This window comes from Somniosus microcephalus, chromosome 24 (assembly GCF_052327205.1).
Source record: "Somniosus microcephalus isolate GS21.2 chromosome 24, FLI_Smic_1.0, whole genome shotgun sequence".
Lineage (NCBI taxonomy): Eukaryota > Metazoa > Chordata > Chondrichthyes > Squaliformes > Somniosidae > Somniosus > Somniosus microcephalus.
In genome coordinates this window covers 21,277,340-21,303,425 of record NC_141010.1, presented here as the reverse complement: position 1 = coordinate 21,303,425, position 26,086 = coordinate 21,277,340, and the positions used below count along the sequence as shown (strand labels likewise).

Genomic DNA, 26,086 nt, shown 5'->3' with positions numbered 1-26,086 from the left:
TTTTGATAATGTTGACACTGAGACAACCTGTTAACGTGTGGTTAGTGCCGATTCTTCTTAACGGAAAACAAAATGAAAAACTGCTTGTTGCAGCAACCTTCATGGTTTTGAATACATAGGTAGTGGTTGCAGGCAGCAGAACTGCAGTGACTTGTGGATGACCAATGTAGAATGATTATTCATAGTGGTTACTAAAGGCACACACTCATCTTCACTTGAGTTATGTCATGTGACCTTGTGTTTATTTCAGATTATTAGAAATCTGACACTTTGGGGGGTTATATACACTCATCCAATTTGGAACCAAGTCAACCTTCCATGGTAATCCAATACCTGAGCTATCAGGCCCAGAATGTCATCGATTAGCCAGCAAGCCTGGCTTACTAATGGAACCTGGAGGAGTAGATATATCACTGGTGGATAGAATTCTTCCCACTATGTTCCAGTTGCCAGTCAAAGTCCTAATGAGCAGCATGATTTTGCCTGAATAAGAAGCAGGAAGCTTGTAAGTGCTCTGCTCTCGTAAGCTAATCGATTCTTGTAGTACACCTTTGTGCACAGTGTTGGCTCTGAACCTGCACCTAAAGCTCTCTAGACTTGGCTAAGTGTTCGTAGAAGGGAGAATGTACACTCCATGTCAGGCAAACTCTATAGGTGGGATGTGGTTTCTTGGCTTGAACTGGAGACACTTAAAAATGATGATGGGTTTCCCCGTGTTAGACATTGGGCTGACCAACAATAAAAAGGAAATTGACGACCTTGCATTGAAATTTGACTTAACATATGTTTTTCTCAAACTAGTGTACAATAAAACAGAACTAACTATTAATCGTGGTCTAGAACCATGCCTGTCCTAATTGTGATTCTTATCTGTCTGGTTTTGAACTGGAATGTGTCTTAAATGGACTCTGGAAACTTCAGAACTGTAAACCAAAGCCGTTTATATATTTAAAAAAAAAAATGAAGCCTGTTTTTCCACTTGTCTTTTGATGAGGAAGCATTAGGTTTCAAAAAAATATGCCATCAGGACAAAACACAAGAACTTGAGCCATGATTGTGCCCTCTCCTCTATCTCCACCCCCTGCCCACCACAATTTTTAAGACTCCATTAGACAAAGCTGGCTAGATGGCTTGGTCTGTGCAGAGAGTACACAAACTATCAGACTGATCAATCTTACTTTTATAACCACCTCCACATGCTGGAGAAATGCATATTAGGTCTACTTGTCCAAAGTAATAGCAGTCCATTATGACATGTCCTTTCGGCACATGTTGTAAGACCATTTTGTCTTCTCATTCCTACCTCTAGATTCCAATCTGTGCTCTGAAAGGATCAGTCCAGCAGTAGTTGTTGAACAAATACGATGCCAAGTTGAGAGTCTTGTTGCAGAGAAGTTGCTCAATAAAATAAGCCACTTATTTCAACACACTCCCATTTCAAGTGTAGTCTTGATTATTACCACGACACTATACTAGACTTTATATCTGGTTTCTCTTATTTTTCTCCATCACCAACCTTCTTTCTTAAGTGACTGGTTTCCCAAGCCTTGTGGTACGGTACACTTCACTTGGCTTTGTTTCAGCTTTCAAGGTTGATCAAAGTGAGGCAGATGGATGAGCTGAATTTAAAAATCTATTCACCACTCTAGTTGAGGACTGGAAGGTACATAACAGTTTGGTTTTCAAACCATGTCTTTTTTAGATCAACTTTGTATTCATTCAAACATACAAATAATTTGAGCAAGAAAATAAATATTTCTGTTTGTGCATATTGTATGCATTTTCCCCAAGAGCTGTATTTTCCACTTTAATGTACTGTATCATGCAGTACCCTCATATAAAATGCATTGTGGCAGGTGGTTGTTATATGGAAAATAGTGACCTGTTTTAGTTCTTAAAACTACATTTAAAATTCTTAAAATTATTTAGTCTAATATTGGATAACATTGGGGAAGGAAAGAGTGAGAACTATTTTCAGTATGAATTAGCTCTTCCTTGTCACACTTTTTTCTCCCCACCCATCCCAGCTGTTCGAATCTCAAATCTTAACAGTATCTGGTACTTTGTAGAGGGCCACGTCAAGGATGTACATTAATGATGCCTCCCATATTGGATTAGTTGAATGACCTGGACATAAAGGAGAACTTGAAATGAGGGAGGAAAGAATACAAGCACAGCAATCTCCCTTTCTACTTAATTTGGGGGGGAAATTTATTTGTATTGAAAATATTTCACTTCTCTAAATTGTGTAACTAGTTGAAAGCTATTTTCAAACATAATTCCTGTTTAAAGCACAAACAGCTCTGTAATTGAAACAACTTTGTAGACTAGATCTCAATATCCCCTTTCCAAACCTATGGAGCTACATACTATAATCAGTAAGAATAAGGTTATTGGATCAGGTAGGATTTGTTCCATCTGGTTAATATTCCTTGCAGTGTTTATTTTCCCATGATGCATTTAATATTGCAGTAACTTAATGTCGTTCATTATTGCAGTGATTAGTTAACATTATTTAAAAAATTCTGTGGGCTACATTTGGTGGATATGGTTCTTTTTCTATACAAAATCTTTGACCGGGCATAACTTAAAAAATCCTTTGCAGAAATATTACAGTAAATGTGGTCATTTGCTATACATGTCATCTGGGATAGTGATGGCAAATCTATGGCGTTTATTCAAGATGAAATGTCATCAAATCAAGTGACACATGGAAAGCATTGAGTGAGAATTAAAAATGCTGAAAAATACATGTCGCTTTGTGTTGATATAGTGGTTGGTCCTGGCACAGTAGAGCTTGGGTTTCACACAAGGCACACCAATCTCCATCAGGTTATGAGCTCAATATAGAGTGGCACTTTAGTACAATCCTTAGGGAATGCAGTGTTGTCAAAAGTACATAACATAAGAAATAGGAGCTGGAGTAGGCCATTTAGTCCTTCGAGCCCACTCTGCCATTCAACAAGATCATGGCTGATCTTCTACTTCAACTCCACCTTTCCGCACTCCCCATATCCCTTAATTCCCCAAAATTTAGTGACCTCTGTCTTGAATATACTCAACGACTGAGCATCCGCAGCTCTCTGTAGAGAATTCTAAAGATTCACAACCTTCTGAGTGAAGAAATTTCTCCTCCTCTGTCCTAAATGGCCGACCCCTTATTCTGTGACTGGCCCCGTGTTCTAGATTCCCCGGCCAGGGAAACATTTTCCCAGCATTAACCCAGTCAACCTCCCTTAAGAATTTTATATGTTTCAATTAGATCACACCTCATTCTTCTAAACTCTAAGGAATATAGGCCTACTCTACTCAATCTCTCCTCATAGGGCAAACCCTCATCCCAGGAACCAGTCTAGTGAACCTTCATTGCACTCCCTCTATGGCAATTATGTCTTTCCTTAGGTAAGGAGACCAGAACACTACACTACTCCAGGTGTGGCCTCGCCAATGCCCTGTATAATTGTAGTCAGACTTCTTTACTCTTAGCAGCTAACATACCATTTGCTTTCCTAATTGCTTGCTGTACCTGCATGTTAACTTTCTGTGATTCATGTACAAGGATACCCAGGTCCCGCTTAGTGCAAACATTTTCCAGTTTCACCACTCAAAATATTCTGCTTTTTTGTATTTCCTACCAGAGTGGATAACTTCCCACTTCTCCACATTGTATTCCATTTGCCATGTTCTTGCCCACTCAGTCAACCTGTCTCTATCTCTCTGCAGCCTCTTTGCGTCCTCCTCACAGCTTACTTTCCCACCTAACTTTGTATCATCGGCAAACTTGGATACGTTGCATTCATCTAAGTCATTAATAATAGATTGTAAATAGCTGAGGCCCAAGCACTGATCCCTGCAGTACCCCACTATTTACAGCCTACCAACCTGAAAAAGTCCTGTTTATTCCTACTGTTTTCTGTTCATTAACCAATCCTCAATCCATGCTAATATATTACCCCCAATACCACAAGCCCTAATTTTGTGTAATAACCTCTTGTGTGGCACCTTGTCGAATATTTTTTGAAAATCCAAATACACTGTACATTCACTGAATCCCCCTTATCCATCCTACTACAGGAACCTCTTTTTTTATCCGGCACCGGCGTGGTGCCGGTTGATCAAAAAGTCCGGATTACAGAGAGGTATACTTCCCAAGGTACGAGAGCCCCGTACACGGCCACAGGTCCAGGAGCCCCGGTTACACGGCCACTAATATATAGTAAAATAAAACTTACCTGAACCTACTCCTGAATTTTGCTGGTTGAGAGATTTCCGGATATTTAGGTGCCGGTTAAGAGAGAGTTTCCTGTAGTTACATCTTCAAAAAATTCGAACAGATTTGTCAAACACGATTTCCCTTTCTTTAAACCGATGTTGACTGTGCCCAATCATACTCTGATTTTCTAAGTGCCCTGTTGCCACGTCCCTAATATTTTGCCGACTACTGATGTCGGGCTAACTGGCCTTGAGTTCCCTGTTTTTTCTCTTCCTCTCTTAAATAGCGGGGTTATGTTTGCTACCTTCCAATCCTTGGGGACTGTTCTAGAATCTAGGGAATTCTGGAAGATTAATACCAGTGCATCCACTATCTCTGCAGCTACCTCTTTTAAAACCCGAGGATGCAGGTCGTCGGGTCCAGGGGATTTGTCACCACTTGGTCCCATTAATTTCTCCAGTACTATGTCTTTACTTATACTGATTTCTTTAAAAGTTCCTCATTCTCTCTAGACCCTTGGTTCCCCATTATTTCTGGAATATTTTTTTTGTGTCTTCTACCGTGAAGGCAGATACAAAGTATTTGTTTAATATCTCTGCCATTTCCTTATTGCCCATTATAATTTCTTCTTTCTCTGCCTCTAATGGGCCCACGTTTACTTTCACTAATCTCTTCCTATTTATATACCTGTAGAAATGTTTACAACCTGGTTTTATGTCTCTTGCTAATTTACTCTTTTTTTGCTTTCCATATCAATTTCTTGGTCCTCCTTTGCTGAATTCTAAAGTCCTCTTTTTGGCAACATTATAAACCTCTTCCTTTGATCTAATACTAGCTTTAACTTCTCTTGTTAGCCACAGTTGAACCACTTTTCCTGTGAGGTTTTTGTGCCTTAAAGGAATGTATATTTCTTGTAAATTATGTATTCTTTTAAATGCTAGTTATTGCTTGTCTATTGTCATGCCTTTTAATATAGTTTCCCAATCTATCTTGGCCAACTCGCCCCTCATACTTGCGTAGTTTGCTTTGTTTAGATTGAAGACCTTAGTTTCGGATTTAAGAATCACTTTCAAACTTGATAGAATTTTATATCATATTATGGTCACTCTTTCCCTGAAGGTCCCTTTACTACAAGGTTATTAATTAACCCTTTCTCGTTGCACAATACTAGATCTAAAATAGCCTGTTCCCTAGTTGGTCCCTCAAAATACTGATCTAGAAAACTATCTTGCATACATTCCATGAATTCATCCTCCACACTATTTGTGCAAATTTGGTTTGCCCAGTCTATATGTAGATTAAAGCCCCCCATATAATTACTGTATTACCCTTGTTACATGTGCCTCTAATTTCCTGATTTATACACTGCCCTACATTACAACTACTGGTTGGGGGGGGGGGGGGGGCAATAAACAACTTCCACCAATGTTTTTTGCCCCTTGCTGTTTCTTGGCTCCACCCAAACTGATTCTTCTGCTTGATTTTTGGAGCTAAGATCCTTTCTACTGTCTTTATCCCATCCTTTATTATCAGGGCTACCCCTCCTCCTTTTCCATTTTGCCTATCTCTTCTAAAAGTTAAGTATCCTGGAATATTTAGTTCCCAACCTTGGTCACTTTGAAACTACATCTCCGTAATGGCTATTAGATCAAACTTATTCATCTATTTTGTTGCGAATGCTTTGCGCATTCAGATAGTGCCCTTAGCTTTGACTTTTTTTCTATTTTTCCCTGATGTCACCAATGCCCTCTTACCTTTGTTACTCTCTGTCCCTGACCCACTCAGCTTATTTTTACCCAAAACTCTACTCTAGATCCTTGACATTTTGCTTGCTGCTTTTAAATTTACCCTTTCCTGAATCCTCCCACACACCCTTCATTCAAAGTAGCGTCCTTTGGAGGAGAAATTCAACTAAGATCCCTTCAGCCTGTTCCGGTGATTGTTGATCCCATAATGGTGTTTGAAGAAGCAGGAAAATTTTAACTGGAAGCAGGATTCAGGCAGGCAACGGCTAGGGCGAGCACCAAAAACTCCCACCAAGGCAGCGTGAGGCCTGGTCAGCTGCCTGCACGAAACTGGTGGGTAGCTGCAGCTGGCTGAGTGGGAGAAGAGGTTCGAGCGGCAAAGAGACCTGTAACCGGCACCAAAGGAAGGCTCACTTAAGATTATGGATTAATTAAGGAAAGCCAGCACGGATTTGTTAAAATCAAAGAGTGTTTAACTTGAGTTTTTTATGAGGTAACAGGGTTGATGAGGGCAATGCGGTCGATGTGGTGTACATGGACTTCCAAAAAGCGTTTGATAAAGTGCCATGCCAGCAAAGCTGAAGTCCATGGAATAAAAGGGACAGTGGCAGCGTGGATACGAAATTGGCTAAGTGACAGAAAACAGAGTAGTGGTGAACAGTTGTTTTTCAGTCTGGGGTCGGTACTAGGACCACTGTTTTTCTTGATGTATATTAATGACTTTGACAGTGACAGTGACTTTGGCAGCGAGTGGTTAGGATCTGGAATTCACTGCCTGAAAGGTTAGTGGAGGCAGACTCTATTGTGGCTTTCAAAAGGGAATTGGATAAGCACCTGAAGGAAAAAAAATTGCAGGAGGTTATGATGGAGCTGTACAAAACGCTGGTAAGGCCACAGCTGGAGTACTGTGTGCAGTTCTGGTCGCCTCACTATAGGAAGGATGTGATTGCTTTGGAGGGGGTGCAGAGAAGATTCACCAGGATGTTACCTGGGATGGAGCGCCTCAGCTATGAAGAAAGACTAAACAGGCTGGGGTTGTTTTCCTTGGAGCAAAGAAGGCTGAGGGGGGGACCTGATTGAGGTGTACAAAATGATGAGGGGCATAGATAGGGTAGATAAAGAGGAACTTTTCCCCTTAGTAGGGGGGTCAATAACAAGGGGGCATAGATTCAAGGTAAGGGGCAGGAGGTTTAGAGGGGATTTGAGGAGGAACTTTCCAACCCAGAGGGTGGTTGGAGTCTGGAACTCACTGCCTAAAAGGGTGGTAGAGGAAGGAACCCTCACAACATTCAAGAAGCATTTGGATGAGCACTTGAAATGCCATTGCATACAAGGCTATGGACCAAATGCTGGAAAATGGGATTAGATTGGACAGGGCTTGATGGACGGCGCAGACACGATGGGCCGAAGGGCCCCCCTCTGTGCTGTATGACTCTATGGCTACGGGGAAAGGGCGGGGGAGTGGGACTAGCTGAAGTGCTCTTGCAGAGAGCCGGCACTGGCTCGACAGGCCAAATGGCCTCCTTCTGTGCTGTAACCATTCTATGAATGGCCTTTTCTGGTCCCAGATCCTCTTCCTGCAGTGGCTTCCCAGTTCAGGCCAGAGCTAAAATTGCAGTTGGGCCCAATGATGTAATCGATCCCCGATCTGCATGTTTAAAGAAGGATCCCACTGGCTTCAGGCAGGTGCCTTTGCCACTTGCTCAGAAGGGCAGGTTAAAATGGAAGAAGGTTATCTGCTGATAACCTATCAATTTTAACTGCCTATCTGCACGGTTTCTGATGGACGGGTTGGATTAAAATCACCCCCAAGGAGTTTGCCTGCAGTCGTGGCCAGTATTCTTTATTCCACCAGCAAAAAAAACCTGCAAACTGTTTAACTGGTCATTGCTGTTTCTGAGGAGTTGGACTGCAAGCAACAAGTAATGCTGAATTAGCTTTTGTGCTGACTTGTGAAAATGTTACTCTGCATTATCGGGGCGTATCAAGAGGTGACTGTTAAATGGCCTACTTTATTTAACCAGTGTTGATTTCTAAAAGTAGGCAAGCTCACATGTTGCCCACATCCTTTTAAGTCGGGACATCTTTTGTGGTTCGTGTACTTTTTTTTGTTTGCTCTTGCAGGCAATTCTGAAACTTGAGCACAAAGAAATTATACTTTGAAATTTAACGTTGCAATACAAAATGCTTAATAGGATTTCTGATCTTTACTTATGGACAGAAATGTAATTTTTAGCTGCAGCAGTTCTGCATTTTGGTTTTGAATGCAAACAAGGAAGTAGCTTGCTTTTTCCACTTTCTGGCATGTGAGGACAATTGGAAGTGTTCTGGCCAGAGATTTGAGTTGGGGTGGTGGTGGGGGGGGGGGGGGGGTGGGGGGTGGTGGTAGGGCGAAGAGAAAGGAAGTTCGTAATTGTCTGAAGACTTATGAATGTTTTGTTTTAGACCAGAAACCTTGCAGGTGGGTCAGTGATTTTCCTGTTCCCCAAAGGTGGTGGTTTCTGAAATGTTGAAGACTCTTAATACCACAAAGTGCCTGGAGGCAGCTTCGCAGCTGTAGATGTTTCTGCCTGCTTTCTTACTGATGAACTTCAGTAGTTGAAATTTAATGTAGGAAGAGTGCTTACTTGGTTTATGTTTTTGGCTTGACATCAGTTTCTATAATGTTGCTGTAGTGTTTTTTTTCTCCCCCTTGGACAAGTGGCTCATCTGTGCTTCCTCAAAAATGTTGGAAAATACAACAGCATTTTAGGGAGCTGACATTGCTCATCAGATGAGAGAAATGATCCCCACAGACCATACAAGACATGTCATCAGATGTCTGTGCTTGGATATCTCTAGGCACGGGTTCTTTACTTCAGGGTCACCTTAAAGGCTTGAACTTGTTAATGGAATATGGTATTCAAGCACACCGCTACCACAGGGGCTCATAGAATGGTTACAGCACAGAAGGAGGCCATTCAGCCCATTGAGCCCGTGCTGGCTCTCCAAGAGCACGTCAGCTAGTCCCACTCTCTCGCCCTTTCCCCATAGCCCTGCAAATTTCTTTCCTTTACGTACTTATCAAACTCCCTTTTTGAAAGCCGTGATTTAATCTGCCTCCACCACCCTTTCAGGCATTGCATTCCAGATCTTAACCACTTGCTGCGTAAAAAAGTTTTCCCTCATGTCGCCTTTGGTTCTTTTGCCAATCACCTTAAATCTGTGTCCTCTGGTTCTCGACCCTTCTGCCAATGAGAACAGTCTCCCTCTATCTACTCTGTCCAGACCCCTCATGATTTTGAACACCTCTCAATCTTCTCTGCTCCAAGGAGAACAACACCAGCTTCTCCAGTCTATCAATGTAACTGAAGACCCTCATTTCTGGAATCATGCTCTTAAATCTTTCCTGCACTCTAAGGCCTTCACATCCTTCCTAAAGTGTGGTGCCCAGAATTGGACACAATACTCCAGTTGGGGCTGAACTAGTGTTTTATACAGGTTCATCATCATTTCCACACTTCTGTACTCTATACCTCTATTTATGAAGCCCAGGATCCTGTATGCCTTTTTAACTGCTTTCTCAACCTGCCCTGCCACCTTCAACGATTTGTGCACACATACCCCCAAGTGTCTCTGTTCTTTTAGGATTGTACCCTTTAGTTTATATGTCCTCTCCTCATTCTTTCTACCAAAATGCATCACTTCACACTTTTCAGCTTTAAATTTCATCTGCCACATGTCTGCCCATTTCACCAGCGTGTCTGTCTTCCTGAAGTCTATCACTCTCCTCCTCACTGTTCACTATACTGCCAAGTTTTGTCAACTGCAAATTTTGAAATTGTGCCCTATACACCCAAGTCCAAGTCATTAATATATATCAGGAAAAGCAGTGGTCCTAGTACTGACCCCTGGGGAACACCGCTGTATACCTGCCTCCAGTCCAAAAAACAACAGTTCACCACTACTGTCTGTTTCCTGTCACTTAGCCAATTTCATATCTATGCTGCCACTGTCCCTTTTATTCCATGGGCTTCAACTTTGCTGGCAAGCCTATTTTGTGGCACTTTGTCGAACGCCTTTTGAAAATCCATGTACACTACGTCAACTGCATGACCCTCGTCAACCCTCTTACCTCATCAAAGAACTCGATCAAGTTATTTAAACACGATTTGCCTTTAACAAATCCATGTTGGCTTTCCTTAATTAATCCACACTTGTCCAAGTGATTTGTTATTTTTGTCCCTGATTACTGTTTCTAAAAGCTTCCCCACTACTGAGGTCAAACGGACTGGCCTGTAGTTGCTGGGTTTATCTTTACACCCTTTTTTTTTTTTTGAACAATGGTGTAACATTTGCAATTCTCCAGTCCTCTGCCACCACCCCTGTATCTTTAAGGAGGAATGGAATATTATGGCCAGCATCCACTCCTGGTGATTTATCTACTTTAAGTACAGCCAGCCTTTCTAATACCTCCTTGTATCTCCACTACCTCCTCCTTTTACTATGTTTAGGGCAGCATCCTCTTGTTGAAGACGGATGCAAAGTATTCGTTTAATACCTTGGCCATACCCTCTGCCTCTATGCATAGGCCTCCTTTTGGTCCCTAATTAGCCCCATCCCTCCTATTACTACCCTTTTTACTATTTATATGTCAGAAGAAGACTTTGGATTACCTTTTATGTTGGCTGCCATTCTATTCTCATACCCTCTCTTTGCCCCTCATTTTCTTTTTTACTTCCCCTCTGACCTTTCTATATATAGCCTGATTCTCAGATGTATTCTCAACCTGACATCTGTCATACATGCTCTTTTTTTTTTCTGCTTCATCATGTTCTCTATCTCTTTTGTCATCTAGGGAGCCCTGACTTTAATTGCCCTGCCTTTCCCCCTAGTGGGAATATACATCAACTGTAGCTGAACTATTTCCTCTTTTTAAAGGCAGCCCATTGTTCCATTACAGTTTTGCCTGCCGATCTTTGATTCTAGTTTACTTGGGCCAGATCCATTCTCATCCCACTGAAATTGCTTGCTTCCCCCCCGCCCCCCCCGTTAAACATTTTTACTCTAGATTGCTCCCTGTCCTTTTCCATAGCTAATCTAAACCTCATGATACTATGATCACTGTTCCCTAAATGTTCACCTACTGACACTTGCTCCACTTGACATACCTCATTCCCCAGAACCAGATCCAGCAAGGCCCCCCCTCCCTCGTCGGGCCGGAAACATACCGGTCAAGAAAGTTCTCCTGAACACACTTCAGAAATCCTTCCCCCTCTCTTGCCCTTAACACTATTACAATCCTAGTCTATATTAGGATAGTCTAAGTCCCCCATTATTACTACTCTATAGTTCTTGCACCTCTCTGCAATTTCTCTGCAAATTTGCTCCTTCATATCTTTCCCACTATTTGGTAGTCTATAGACTACACCTAGTAGTGTAATGGCACCTCATTTCTTAACTCTAGCCATATCAATTCTGTCCTTGACCCCTCCAGGACATCTCTCTCCAGCACTGTAACATTCTCCTTGACCAATACTGCTACACCACCTCCTATTTTTCCTGAGCACATTATAACCAGAGATATTTAATACCCAATCCTGCCCTTTTTGAGCCAGGTCTCAGTTATTGCCACAACATCATATTCCCATGTGGCTATTTGTGCCTGCAGCTCACTTATCTTGTTTACTACGCTTCGTGTGTTTGCACACATACACAGTAAACCCATCTTGGACCATCCTGTATTCTTAGTTTGCCCCCCCCCCCCCCCCCCCCCCCAAATATCTTACTTTAGCGCTGTCTGCCTTTCCCATTCCTTTGAGCACTTTATTTCCCCTTTCTAATGTTACATCCTGGTGCCCATCCCCTGCCAAATTAGTTGAAACCCTCCCCGCGAGGATATTGGTTCCGGCCCTGTTGAGGTGCAACCCGTCTGGCCTGTACAGGCCCCACCTCCCCCAGAACCGGTCCCAATGCCCCAGGAATCTAAAGCCCTCTCTCCTGCACCATCTCTCCAGCCATGCATTCATCTGCACTATCCTCCTATTTCTATACTCACTTGCGTGTGGCACCGGGAGTAATCCGGAGGTTACTTCCTTGAGGTCCTGATTTTTAATCTCTTTCCTAGCTCCCTGAAATCTGCCTGCAGGACCTCCTCCATCTTTCTACTTGTGTCGTTGGTACTGATATGGACCACGACGTCTGGCTGTTCACCCTTCCACCTCGGTGTTCTGCAGCCACTCGGTGACATCCTTGACCCTGGCACCAGGGAGGCAACGTACCATCCTGGAGTCACGTCTGTGGCCACAGAAATGCCTGTCTGCCCCCCTAACTATTGAATCCCCTACCACTATTGCTTTCCCACTTTTCTTCCCCCACCCCCCCCCCCCCGGTACAGCTGAGCCACCCGTGGTGCTGCAGACTTGGCTCTGGCTGTACTCCCAAGAGGAGCCATCGCCCTCACCAGTACTTGGAACCGAATACTAGTTGGAGAGTGAGACGCACTCTCGGGGCCTACATACTCTTATCTGCAGGGTGACCACCATCTGAAACATGCCATCCACAAAGCTCTCAGCCTCACTGAGGCACTGCAGTGATGCTGACTGCTGCTCAAGCCTCTCCAGCTGACGACACTTCTGCACATGTGGTTGTCCAGGACACTGGAAGCATCCTGGAGTCCCCACATGGCACAGGATGTGCATTCCACAGGACTGAGCTGCCCTGCCATGCCTTTACTTAATAGACTAGTAACTAGAAACACTTGCCAGCTACTCGCCAATCTGCTCCTTCCCTGGTTGTGACGTCACTTTAGCGGTTTTGCAGTTGTTGCTTTTGTTTTCGCTGGAGGTCCTCCGCCTTCTCTCTGCAGCCGCTGCTCAGGTCTGCACTCTCTCTGGGCCTCCCGCTCGATCTATACTCCGCCTCATTCGAATGATTATTTTTACTTTGAATTTTTAGTTTTAACTAGTTAATTTAGTTTATGAATTCAATAAAGTTATAGTAGTTAATACACTCCCAGTTCTGAATTTAATCCACTTACCTAACCTAGAGAGCAAAAGAGCTGTAATACTCACCAACCAATTACTGTACCTACCTGCTCTCCTGTGACGTCACTCCTTGTTTTTTTTAAGTCGCCACTCCGCTCCCTTTAAACTGCTGCCGCCTCCGTTGCTGCCACTCCCGCTCGGGTCAGCGCTGTGTTCTGGGCCTTCTCATGTCCACACTCTTTAAGCCGCTGCTCCCGTGTCATTTGGAGAGCTTTAAGCTAATTAAGGAGAGCCAACACTCATTTGTAAAAGGCAGATCGTGTTTGACTAATCTAATTGAATTTTTTGATGAAGTAACAGTGAGGATCGATGAAGGGAATGCAATGGATGTTGTCTACATGGATTTTAGGAAGGTGTTTGACAAAGTACCACATAGAAGGCTGTTCAACAAAATTGAGGCTCATGGAATAGGTGTGAAAGTGGCAGCTTGGATTAGGAATTGGCTTGGGAAAGAAAACAGCGAGTTGTGGTAAATGGCTGTTTTTCAGACTGGAGGATGGTAGACAGTGGTGTTCCCCAAGGGTCAGTGCTGGGGCCACTGCTTTTTTTTGATGTATATAAATGACTTGAATATTGGAATACAAAGTAGAATTTCTAAATTTGCCAATGACGCCAAACTTGGTGTGGCAAACAGTGAGGATGATACCAGTCGACTGCAGAATGGGCAGACAAGTGGCAGATGGAATTCAATACAGAGAAGTGTGAGGTGATGCATTTTGGCAGAAGGAACAGGGAGAGGCAATATACACTTAATGGCACAGTTTCAAAGAGTGTGCAGGGACAGAGGAACCTGGGAGCTAATGTGCATAGGTCCCTGAAGGTGGCAGGACATATTGTGTGTGTGGTTAGCAAAGCGTATGGGATCTTGGGTTTCATAAATAGAGGTATTGAGTACAAAAGTAGAGAAATTATGCTGAACCTTTATAAAGCGCTGGTTAGGCCACAACTGGAGTATTGTGTCCAGTTCTGATCACCACACCTTTTAGGAAGGATGTGAAGGTCTTTGAGAGGGTGCAGAGGAGATTTACCAGAATGGTTCTGGGGATAGGGGATCTTAGCTACATGGACAGGTTAAAGAAGCTGGATTTGTTTTCAGTAGAGCAAAGGAGGTTGAGGGGTGATTTGAAAGAAGTGTACAAGATTATGACGGGTTTGGATAGGCTAGACCGGGAAAGGCTGTTCCCACTAGTTGATGGTACAAGGACTAGGACACAAATTTAAGGTTTTTGGCAAGAAATACAGGGGGGATGTGAGGGGAAAAACTTTTTTACGCAGCAAGTGGTGAGGACATGGAACTCTCTGCCGACAGAAGAAGTGGAAGCGGAAACACTCGATGTCTTCAAGGGGAGACTGGATAGGCACTTGCAGGGCTACAGGGATAGAGCGGGGGAATGGGACTTACTGGATTGCTCTACAGAGAGCTGGCACGGACTCGATGGACTGAATGGCCTCCTGTGCCGTTATGACTCTTGCCCTTTCTAAGTGTTTTTGCATGCAATAAGAGGATTTTATGTTCTTGGCTAACATAACTATTACTCAAGACCGAAAGATACATAAATAGCACCGTACCGCTACTACTGAATAAACTTGAACATAAAAGAACACTTGATAACACCTTTGTCTCTCCGTGAGTTAGCTGAGGTTTGCTGGTGGTTTTGAACCTATGCCCCCAAATAGGGAGATCTTCAGAGAGACACTGAAGGAAAGACGCAAGCTATATGGAGTCAGTAAGGTGAGAGCAAAATACAGAAAGGAAAGAGACTTGACACACAAACACCTCCCACCACCCCCAAAACTTACCAGTATCTATATCTTTGGTTAAAGGGGTGTAAAAGAATTGCTGTGTTTTTTTGGTGGATTTTATTGTGAAAGGTTTCACAAACTAATGTCTTGCTTTATTGCCAAGGATGATGTATCATGCGAGTAAGCTACAAGGAAACACGAGCTTACAAAATATAATTTTGCCCGAGTGCAACAAAATTGGGTGTGTGCACCCTGACTAATGGCATCAGTTCACATGCAATGATTGGCCACTAGACAAAGTACTGCAGGACTTTCATTATCCACAGAACCACAGCCCAGCAAGGATAGAAACATTTGCATTTTACAAAATATAGTTGTAAACTTTTGGGAAATGTTGATCAGAAATGAAGTGTACAAATTAAATGTATAATCAATTGGATTGCAACTGCATTTAAACGCCCTTTGAGAGCTAATACTTATCAAACCTCAAATCTCAGTGTTCGAATTTAACCTCCCATTTGCAGTCGGTACCAAGGAGTGCTGCCTGGCAGACTGAACCAGGGAGGCACTTACTATCCTGGCCCCTCCATCACCAGCACTTCACTACCATTGCCATGCGGATCAGCTGCTGGCTGATCTCTGCGATAATTAAACCTGAGATCGCCCCCAATGTTCAAACTCTAGACCAATCCATGCTTTTTGCGCCTCCTGACAACCACATTTGGGAACCTCTGCTTTAAAGGATTAATCCCCATAGTTGTTTGTGTTTTTGAATAATTAAACCTTCACCAAAAACAAAAACATTCTGCAACTGCCAAATTAAATGGTGTCCTGATCATGTCGGCATGTACTGTACTGGTATTAGATACCACTAAACACTATCCTGGATTTGGTTTATCTTTCAACAGGTGTGTTTTCAGTTTCATTCCTATCTTGTTACAAAGTGCACAAAATGGGAGAGGAAGTTGCAATATAAAGCAAGTCCAAAGTTGCTACAGGAACTTGACTGTTGTAACCTTCTCTCATCTCTTTCTACCCCTCCACCCCCAAAAATCATAAGATTTTAATGATGAGCACCTTTGCAGTATTAACTATCCTTCTATTTGTAGTAGCCAACAATGCAATGCTTAAAATCTAGAATTGTTTAATTACAGTTTCTGAAAGCTTTAATGGAAAATATTCTTTGCCCGCCCAATCTTTTGACTAGGCACGTTATTTGAATAAGAAAGCCGGGTGCGTTCCTGCTCACCTACCTTTTTGAGTGTTTATAATCTGTGCTTTTCACATGATTGACGCTTGCATATGCGGTTTTGATACAAAATTTAGCGTTGGTGCATTTCATACAAGGTACTTGAAGCCTTTTGGTTGCAGCATGAATTGAAATGCAATAAAGTTTTTTATGTTTATTTGTGGTTAAAGGTGTTGCTATTTTGTTCAACCAGCTGAATGCATAAAGGTTGCACATAACGGCCCAGTATTTATGGTCAGTGACGAACAAACTATGTTCGCTGTTCATTACACTTGCCTTTGCCCACAGACTCTTTATGGGCTTTTGCACTGGAAGTTGCGGTAATTAGAAATTCAAACAGCGCGGTGCCCTCTATAGGGGATCTGAGACCTATGTGAATAGGGCAAGCAATGGTGTGTCTCCTTAACCAATCAGATTGAAGAATCCTTACTGAGGCACACTGAGTCTAAACCAGTAAGTGTAAGTTAGACTAGTTAATGCAATTTAAAATCATGTACAGAAAGTGAATTAAGAGAAGAAAAGAAAGATGGGATTGAGAAAGATGAGACACAATGTTAAAAAAAATTATTTACATTTTTTTACAATCTCGAACAGTAATTAAAATCTGAGTGAGACTCCACACTTGTAAAAATTACTTTTCCGTGCCAGAGAGGTTGTTTAGCAGTAATTCAGACTTCTCACACTGTTCAAAAGTCACTTACACTTGAATGGGCAAGCCCTCCTACCTGAGACTAGTGGGTAAGTACAGCAACTACATGCCCTAACATGTATTTCAATGCCAAGTCTCGCAGGGAGCAACATTCCCGCTAACCTGTGCGGCGGTCTGGCGGTCCCGCGCAGGCCGCTCACCGACTTTTCTGTGTAAGAAACCGTGCGTGACAATTTGGGCACTGCAACCAGTTAAAGGGACTGCGCACGAAAAAAAATTAGAGGGAACATTGAAGGAGAAGCAGGGCAACTCAGACAGCAGCTTCCTGATTTCTGTGTAACTGCGCAGGTGCAATCGCTGGAAGTTGCTGTCCGATTTACACTGAGCGCTGACAGCCTCACTGTTACTTCTACTGCAAAATCAAGGCCAATAGATTGCACCAGTCACTTCGCAATTCAAAATTCATCTGAGACATGGCCAGTGCTTGCAAAAATATGATGAATTCATGCGTGCCTATCAGCTGGATCAATGACTTGGAAGGTTTTTTTCCCCCCTCATTTCTGGAAAATTTGATCTCAAATCAGCAGGTCTCTGTTTCCATGACATTATGGGCAAAATTACAAATTGTACTACAAATGTAAAGTATAGAAATTCCCAGAATTAATTATGGGATGTTGCATTGCACCAAATCATTTGCCTCCATTCAGAGGGTTCCAATCAATGTTACCTGTAATTTTATTTTGGGTGCACGGCCCCTTTTCAGTTCTTTTAACATTGCAAAAACCGGTCCTGGGCGGCGCAGGATCGGAAGAGCTGCATGGCCGCGCAGCTTATAGGGAGTGTTGATTCCAATCCCTCTATCGGGATTTTAAAAAAATATTATTATTTTAATATCAAGATGCAAACCACCTTTCCTTGGGCACTGCACATGAGCGATGTCTGGAAATTCCAAACACTTTATATTAAAAAAAAAAGAAATCCCATAGGAGCTTCAAACTCTGTTCTCGTGTATATAGACGTTCCTCCAGTCCCCTGTTCACCATTGTAAGAAGTCTATAGGCGAACTTTAAAAAAAAACTAAAAAACCCCTTTCTGTTTCACTTGAGTGCAGAGCTTTGTAGTAGTCGGGTGGGGCAGAGTGAGCATATCTGAAATATAACCTGGCAAACCCCCTTTTTTGTTCCTGATGTGTTGAGATTGCAAATGGTCAACCTAGCAATGGAGTTTCTGAGTTCGCAGTATTGCATTTATGTTGTAGCTTTTGTACTACCAAGGGTTATAATACAATGGGGACTATTTTACCTTGAAATAAAAATTCCCTATGGAATTTTATGCAGCTTTGCTCTTCAGTGTCTAGTAGTAAAGGTACGCTTGGTATATTTTTAGTGTGGTCTGGCAGACTGTTGTATTTAAACAAAGTAGCCCTTGTATTTATTTGTTAAATGCTAATTTTTCTTTCCATTTTAACCAGCATGCAGAATAATTTAATTCAACAGTTTCTTTGTGCTTTCAGACTCCTAGTACCTGGCATGAGGTAGGACTGAAGAGGAGAAACTCTCACAAACGTTCTGCATCGTGGGGCAGTGCGGACCAGCTGAAAGAGGTGAGACATGCACTCGCATCGATGCTGCTCTCACTGTCGGGCTGCCTGTCACCCTGGGTTAAATGTCTTTTTTTTTTAATCTGCCTGCACATGCTGCAACACTTGACCTAAATAATTAATATACCAGCTCAAATAATTAGAAATGGGTGGGAAAATATAGCCTTGGAGAGGCTAGAGAAGCTGGGATTGTTCTCCTTCAAGCAGAGAAGGTTAAGGGGAGGTTTAATAGAGGTGTTCAAAATTGAGGGGCTTTGATCGAGTAAATAAGGAGAAATGGTTTCCACTAGTCAGAGGGTCAGTAATCGGAGGATACAGATTCAAGGTACTAGGCAATAGAAACAGAGGGGAGACGCAAAGAATGTTTTTGTATACAGCGAGTTAGGCATTGCCTGAAAGGGTGGTGGAAGCAGGTTAAATAGTAACTTTCAAAAGGGAATTGGATAAATATTTGAAAAAGAAATATTTGCAGGGCTATGGAGAAATAGCAGGAGAGTGGGCCTAATTGGTTAGCTCTTTCAAAGAGCTGGCACAGGCACAATGGGTCAAATGTGCATGTAGCTGAGCATGTACTATGAAGTAGCTGAGACTAGGTTCTCCTTGGTTGTACTGAATCTAATCCTGCAAAAAAGGCTATTCTATTTGTGTTGTGGTGTAATGTTCACTTTGCTCTTTGGGTCTTGTATGGTCTCCTGGCTAACCTCTGATGACTGAACTGGCTATCCAGTGTATTCGAGGGGCACAGGGCACTCATTTTCATCCCAGGGTGGTGGAAATCAGGAACTCTAGCAGAGCCTAAAACTTGGCTCAGTTTGTAAGTCAACTGAGCCTTACTGATGAGGGGCTCCTGTTTTTGAACCCTAGTTAATCTTTGGATACTCTGGCACATGGTTGCACTTGGGATCTTCGGGTTGGGAGGGAATAAATCCTTCGGGGTTCTTGCTGGATCACCATCAAGTGATCCCTGCTGGCTTTGTGAGCCCATTGCATGAGAGCTGAAATAGTTCCACTGCAGTGTGATGCAATGTGGTGTTGCTCTATTAGTACACTGGCCACAATATAATTTGTTTTGTGGGTGAGAAATTGGGGCTTTGTACTTCTCGTGGCCCCATGCTACTCCAAGCCAAAAGGGCAACTTGCCTGTTTTAGTTGCACAATTGACCATGTCTGGGAGGAGTCTGGAATGACTGCAACCAATTTTCCTGCCCTCTGCTTGCTGCTTCACTGTAGAGCAGCTTGACTTGGGAGCTTTGAATGACAGGCCTTGGACACAAATCCATCTTGTGCTTAGTGCAGCAGTGTGGTTTCACACTACTACATGGAGCTGATCATGATGCATTGAAAGACTTTTTTTTGGCAAATCTCTTTACACCAGAAATCTATTAAAGACCCTAGCTAGTACAATTCAGTAGCATTTCTGTTTCACAAACCTATGTGGAATAATGTTGCTCAAAACAGCAGGGGCAACACGAATCAATTGCTTTATGGGCAACTTGGGCTTTACTTCTAATTGGTTATTACCATCTGTCTTGGTTCAAGTGACTAAAATCTTCTAAGGCCATGAAGTCTGTTCCTGTAATGACTGTTTTATCACCTACATCCGAAAAATATTTCCTGTGGGAGTCTGTTACTGCAGCAATTAGGACTGTGGGTTGCTCTGACAGATATCCATATTGTGACTGATTGCATGCATACATACAGCATGGTGAGCTAACGATGCCAGTTTTTTCCCCCCTTTCCCTTGAGATTAATAAATAATGTGCTTCACATATTTGTGAGACTGTGAATTGATTTTAGCAACTGCTTCCTAGCAATGACTAGAAACCCAGGGATTTGAACCATAATTATCTGCTTTGAAAGCAAGCTCTACCTAACTGACTGCAATTTTAAGCAACTCATTGTAGTGTTTGAGATGTGATCAGGTGCTATACAAATGTAAGTTTATTTATGCTGCCTAGTGCGCTTATGGCAAATGGTCGCTAGACACTTCTCCAGTGGATGAGAGAGATGTGACTCCAGTTACGTACACTAGTGCCTGAATATGGAGGAAGCTTGGGTCAAGATACATCTGTTGGGGAATTGTATGTGGTGCAGTGATGTAATAGAAAGATGGTGGGCCTACTATTCTGGAAGGAAACACGCCATTGAGGAAGTGTAGTGAAGTAATTTAGATTGGTAAACCATTTATATGCAAGGATTTTATTTGGTTGCGATTTGCACACTCCCAATCAAATTTTGTGGTAATCAACTGGAGACTATTTTGTAATAAACTGACAATCCGTTGTTCAATTCTCTTAACTGTGTCGTCACACATCCAAAGCATGGAGTCCACACTGCTGACATAAAGAAGGGACTCAAAATGGACCAAAACTTTTGTATAAAATTCAAAGTTGTACACACTCATTAAAGAGAAGAAATTGCAGGGAGTAAGTTGGAGTTGATGAGCAGTGCTTGGGGTTCAAATGTTGGTTCTAAAACGTTTGACCTCTAATTCTGTGCCCTCCTTCACATATGCCAACAGAGCATGTGCATGTCGCTCAATAAAAAATGTCTCGGTTGGGTTGCGGAATCAAGGATTTCTCTGCAATGAAGGAACCTGTTTATTGAACTATTATCATGTGATGGAATTTGTTTGAACAGTGATTCCTATTGACAGTTTAGGGGAAATTGCTAACCTTGAGCATCTCCTCATCTGTACATGTAAACTTTTTACACCAATCATCTCCATATGGCTTCTCTAGTGTTTGGCAATTTTTAATTTGTCCTCCTTCATTGTGCTGAGGATTATTGTCCACAAGGAACTCTAGTGAGATGTCCCAAACTTATTTCATACTTAGCAGGATTCAAGCACAGTTCTATTTGTTTGCTCAACAAGAGGGCGAACAGTCAGATCTTGAGCAATGTATTGCAAGGACAGCTGGGAAGACCTCAGAATGGGATAAATGCTTGGCTTGTACAAAAATCAAGACCTGTGCCATAGGTGTCAGCCATAGCTTAGTGGTAGCATCCTCGCCTCGGTGTCAGCAGGTCATGGGTTCAGGCCCCACTCCAGAGACTTGAGCACATAATCTAGGCTGACACTTCAGTGCAGAACTGAGGGAGTGCTTCACTGTCTGTTGTGCCACCTTTCAGCTGAGACATTAAACCAGGCCCTGTCTACCCTCTCTGGTGGATGTAAAAGATACCATAGCACGATTTGAAGACAAGCAGGGGGAGTTCTCATGGTGTCGTGGTCAAAATTTTACCCTTAACCAACATCACTAAAATATTATCTGGTCACTGTGGGACTATTGTTTGCCTCGTTTCCCTTCGTTACAACAGTAACTACACTTCAAAAGTACTTGATTGGCTTTAAAGCACTTTGGGATGTCCTGAGATTGTGCAAGGTGCTATATAAATGCAAGTTTGTTCGTAGATGCAACCAAATAAATTCCACTGATTAATTTCTTGCTTTAACAACTGAAAACATTTCTGTAGTCATTTTGTTATTGATTGTCATGGGTACTTGGAAAGCATGCATACCATTGTTGCTGAAAGAAATGCATAGGGCCTTGTTAAAGCCCCAACCTACCCTGTGTTGTCATCCTGGTGTTCACTGCTTGGTATTGTGATTTCAAAGTGGAAAATTTGTTTTTGGAAACATTGTTGCTGTGTAAATCAAGCGTGATTCCTTAAGGAGAGTGACGAGGGATAATTACAGTTTTTTTTAACAAGCTAGCTCACTGCGACTATGTGCCAGCACATACTCAATTCTCTTGCATTTTTACCCCCACCAAAGAACTTTCAAAACTGGTTTTTAATTTGGCCACTCCTCACAGCTTGTCTTTTGACTTAATAAATACAAAGACTTCAATTAAATGCTGTTTTTTTTAATGTAGTCTTTAATTTGCGTTTCATTCACCATTTTAAAATAAAGTTCCTGTTCACCATAATCTTTGAAGTGTTTTGCCTTGAACATAAAGCATTCGTTTTGAGTGCAAAATGAAAAGCAGTTGGATCTTTAAACTGCCAGATACAGTAAATAAAGGGCATTAACAAAGCATAACAGCATATTTTGGAAGTCACACAACACCAGGTTATAGTCCAACAGCTTTATTTGAAATCACAAGCTTTCGGAGTGCTGCTCCTTCGTCAAGTGAAGAAGGAGCAGCGCTCCGAAAGCTTGTGGTTTCAAATAAAGCTGTTGGACTATAAACTGGTGTTGTGTGACTTCCTACATTTGTCCACCCCAGTCCAACACCGGCATCTCCACATCATGACCATATTTTGGTTGTGACTTGCTAATCTTGCCTTGAATTCTCACCTAGCTGTAAGTTTGCATTTTATTCAACATTTATTCCCAGCAATATCAATATCATTATATTGCATACTCTCTTCAGGATAACACTGCTATGGAACTCCTTGCTTCACCTCATTGTTAGGCTTTTATAATCCAAGCCTGCAGCTACCTAATTACTCCTTCTTGTTTCTTTTTAAATGTTGGATTCTTGTAAGCTCTTAAAACCCTTTGATGCCCTGAACTTTGGAAATAATTGAATTTGTTCTTGCATAGGAAATTGTTAAATCGATATCTTAAAATACTATTCCTGTAATGCAGGGTAAAGTAAAAGCATCGTTGAGATGAAGAATTTTCTCACTTTTTCCCCTTGTGACATCTAACCAGATTGCAAAGCTCAGACAACAACTCCAACGCACTAAACTAAGCAAGAGGTACAACAAAGACAAAGAGCGTCAGTCACCTCTGCATGGAGATCATGCTGCTATGGGTATGGCACAGCAGGTAAGATGCCGTTGCTGTTCGTGGATGAAAGTTGTCCATATTCTGCCTGTTTAAAACCACAATAATTGAATTTGCCTGTAACTAAAACTTGTATTGTACGGTGTTCTGGTCATTATTGCCTGAGTCGCAATGAACAGGGGCCATAGGGCGGTTTTTGTCTTGAATGTGGTTCTCCAATAGGGTTCATACTGATCTGGCATCTGAAAGGAAGTGCTTGAATAATTGAAGCACCTGCATTGTTTGAGAGCAAACAAGCTGGTTCAGTCATGCATGCCTGCTGTAAACCTCATGGTACAGCAGATAAGATGCAGTTGCTGTTCATGAATTTAATACGGAAATGCAGCATAGCTTGCTACTTCTTAAAATTCAAATAAAATAAGCACAACCCTTAGGGAGATGTAGACATCACGACATCGCATTTTTACACTTTCTGCTGTGACTTGTGGAACTCTGTCCACTTCCATGGTCAGTCCACACACATTCCAGTTTAAAAAAAATATTAGCAGGAAGACAGTATTTTTACCATCACACTGCCTTTCATCATTTTTTTTTTTGCTGATTACTACCTCAGTGAATAAATGATACCTAAATTAACTTGTACTGAAACTATTTCATTCCGATGACTTAGTAAGACTTGCTTTGGTAAATTTGCCATGTCTCAACATGGCTGATTAAAAGTTCAAAATCTGTGGGATCACATTGTAGTTTATTTTTGACATTAAATCTAAGGTGACTCTCGGAGGCCTAAAACGTGTGTGACTATTTTAAGATCAAATTTACACAAGTATAAAAAGCAATATATAGTTAATAAAAATAAACCATTGAAAGATTCCCATGGAATGTTTGTTTTGAAGATTTGAGCAAAGAGAGATGAGTGTTGGTATTAATCCATTGAGGAAAACAATCCATTCTTTTGTTGTGTGCGTATAAAACTGTAACCTTTTTCATTTTCATTAAACTTTTATATTGCTTTTTTGCATCATTTGAAATGTCTATCTTTTGAAAGGGACCTTCCAAGTTTGTACCGATTCTACCAGCGAACCTTGCCGTCACAAAGTTAATTCCCCGACTTAGGAACAGCTTGGAGGCAATAAATCAGGAAATTGAAGGGATGTTTATTAAAGAACCTGGCGATAAAGAATTACTGAGGGTAGGTAATTTTGTTAAAATACTCTGATTAAGACACTTGAATGTGTTTCTCCACCCCCCCCCCCCTGATTTATTGTTTTTAGACTTGATGCGTGCATCCAGTCCTAACTGGAAAACTTTCACATTGAATGTGTACTTGAATTTCAAATAACGTAGATGAGGATTTGTTCCTTTTTTGAACTGAAAATCAATTTATTGTGGAGCATTTCTGAGCTATTCAAACTAGGATGGTGTCCCCAGTTTGATTGTTCGTGTCGGCGAAAATGGAGCAGGCCAAGGCATACTGCAATTGGATTAAATGTCCCTGAGTTAGGCAAGAGAAAATTTAGCCACCGCTATTGCTCTGTTCTCTGTCCAGTGACTGCCTACTAGGAAGTGTGTGTAGACAAGTTTTCTATTCAGCTGTAATGTTCCTGTGGTTGATCAACATGATGACATTCACTCTAAATTTGTGCAAGATAGCTGGAGGTGACTGTTAGCTGTGGAATTGTAATTCAGAAAATGTTGCTTGATGTGTGTGGGGGTTGATGGTCTTGGGAGATGAGTTGAACATTTGGTGGGAGGGAAAGTAGCTTTTCTCACCCTCAACCCCCCCCCCCCCCCCCCCGCCCCCACCAAAAATTTGTGTTGTGGATCCTGTGCTTGATGTCTTGCAAAATCGTATCCTAGCTGGAGGTGCACACACGGATGTCTGGTGAGGATAGAATTCATCCTCAACTGTGATGCTCTCGTGTTTCATGACTTGCCAGCACCCAGTGTCAAGGCTCACCTGATTAATGGGCATAGAAGCAAACATCAACTTCATTCAGTTTAAAAAAAAACTCAGCTAGGAGTCAAAGTTGTGGATTCCAGCTCCACTCCAGGACTTGAGCCCATAATCTAGGTTGACACTTTGTACTGAGGGAGTGCTACCTTCTTGGAGGTGATGTCTTTCAGATCAGATATTAAACGGAGGCCCTGTCGGCTTGTGCATTGGATGTAAAAGATCCCGTGGCACTGATGAGGCGAGGGTGCAACCACTGAGCCATGGTGTTAGTACTTTAGTGTCTTGAGGCAGGTCACGAGTTCAAGTCCTTTTCTGGAAACTTGAGCAGATAATCTAGGTCAGCTCTTCAGTGGCGTGCAACACTGTCTAGGTGCCAGTTTTCGGTTGAGACTTTAAAACTGAACAGGGAAGTTCTGCAACATTTATACATCAACCAGGCCATTAAAACAGATTATCTAGTAATTTATTTCCATTGCTGTTTGTGGGAATTTGCTGTGCACAAATTGGCTGCTGCATTTGCTTATATTATAACGGTGACTATGCTTCAAAAGTACTTCACTGGCCGTGAAGCACTTTGGGTTCTTTTGGTCATCTCTTCAAAGATTAAGCTGGTAAATACTTTCAGTGAAATTTCAAATTCAGCTAAATTTAATCACCAGTCAGTTTGAGATTTTAGATTTAAATGGTTGACCAGTTAATCTTTAAACGGTGGGGCACAGAACTGCCCTTTTTATATACCACCTTTTCACATCTTCACTTTCTCCAACAACAATTTATTTTGCAGTGACTGTAAGGCAAATGCAGTAGCTACTTTTCACACCACAGGATCTGATTAACAGTAATGAGATAAATGATCAGTTAATTAATTTCTGGTATTGGTTAAGGGAAGTATATTGGTTATGGCACCAGGAGTCCCTCAAGTAATGCACTGTCGTGCCAAAACAGCAGGTGGGGCCTTGGTATCAAGTCTTATTGAAAGGACAGCACGTCCAAAAATGCAGCACTGCCTCATTACGGTGTTGCAAAGTCATCTTGGATTGTGTGCTCCAACAATTGATGATGGGACTCGCTCTGAACCTTCAGACTTGCGAACAATAGTGCCACCAACCAAACCAAGCTGATGTTGGGCAACAGCATTTGTATGGTTTGAATCTTGCAGCCACAGTG

General features: G+C 42.1%; 1 protein-coding gene across 1 annotated transcript in view; it reads left to right on the top strand.

Annotated features, from left to right (window-relative positions):
- LOC147101116 (glucocorticoid-induced transcript 1 protein-like) overlaps positions 1-26,086 on the top strand; it is a 71,072-nt gene that overhangs the window by 35,364 nt on the left and 9,622 nt on the right. The window contains exons 3-5 of the mRNA XM_085966303.1: positions 18,138-18,227; positions 22,888-23,004; positions 24,011-24,154. Of these exons, the coding sequence (XP_085822429.1) occupies positions 18,138-18,227; positions 22,888-23,004; positions 24,011-24,154 (351 nt within the window). The remainder of the gene's footprint in view (positions 1-18,137; positions 18,228-22,887; positions 23,005-24,010; positions 24,155-26,086) is intronic.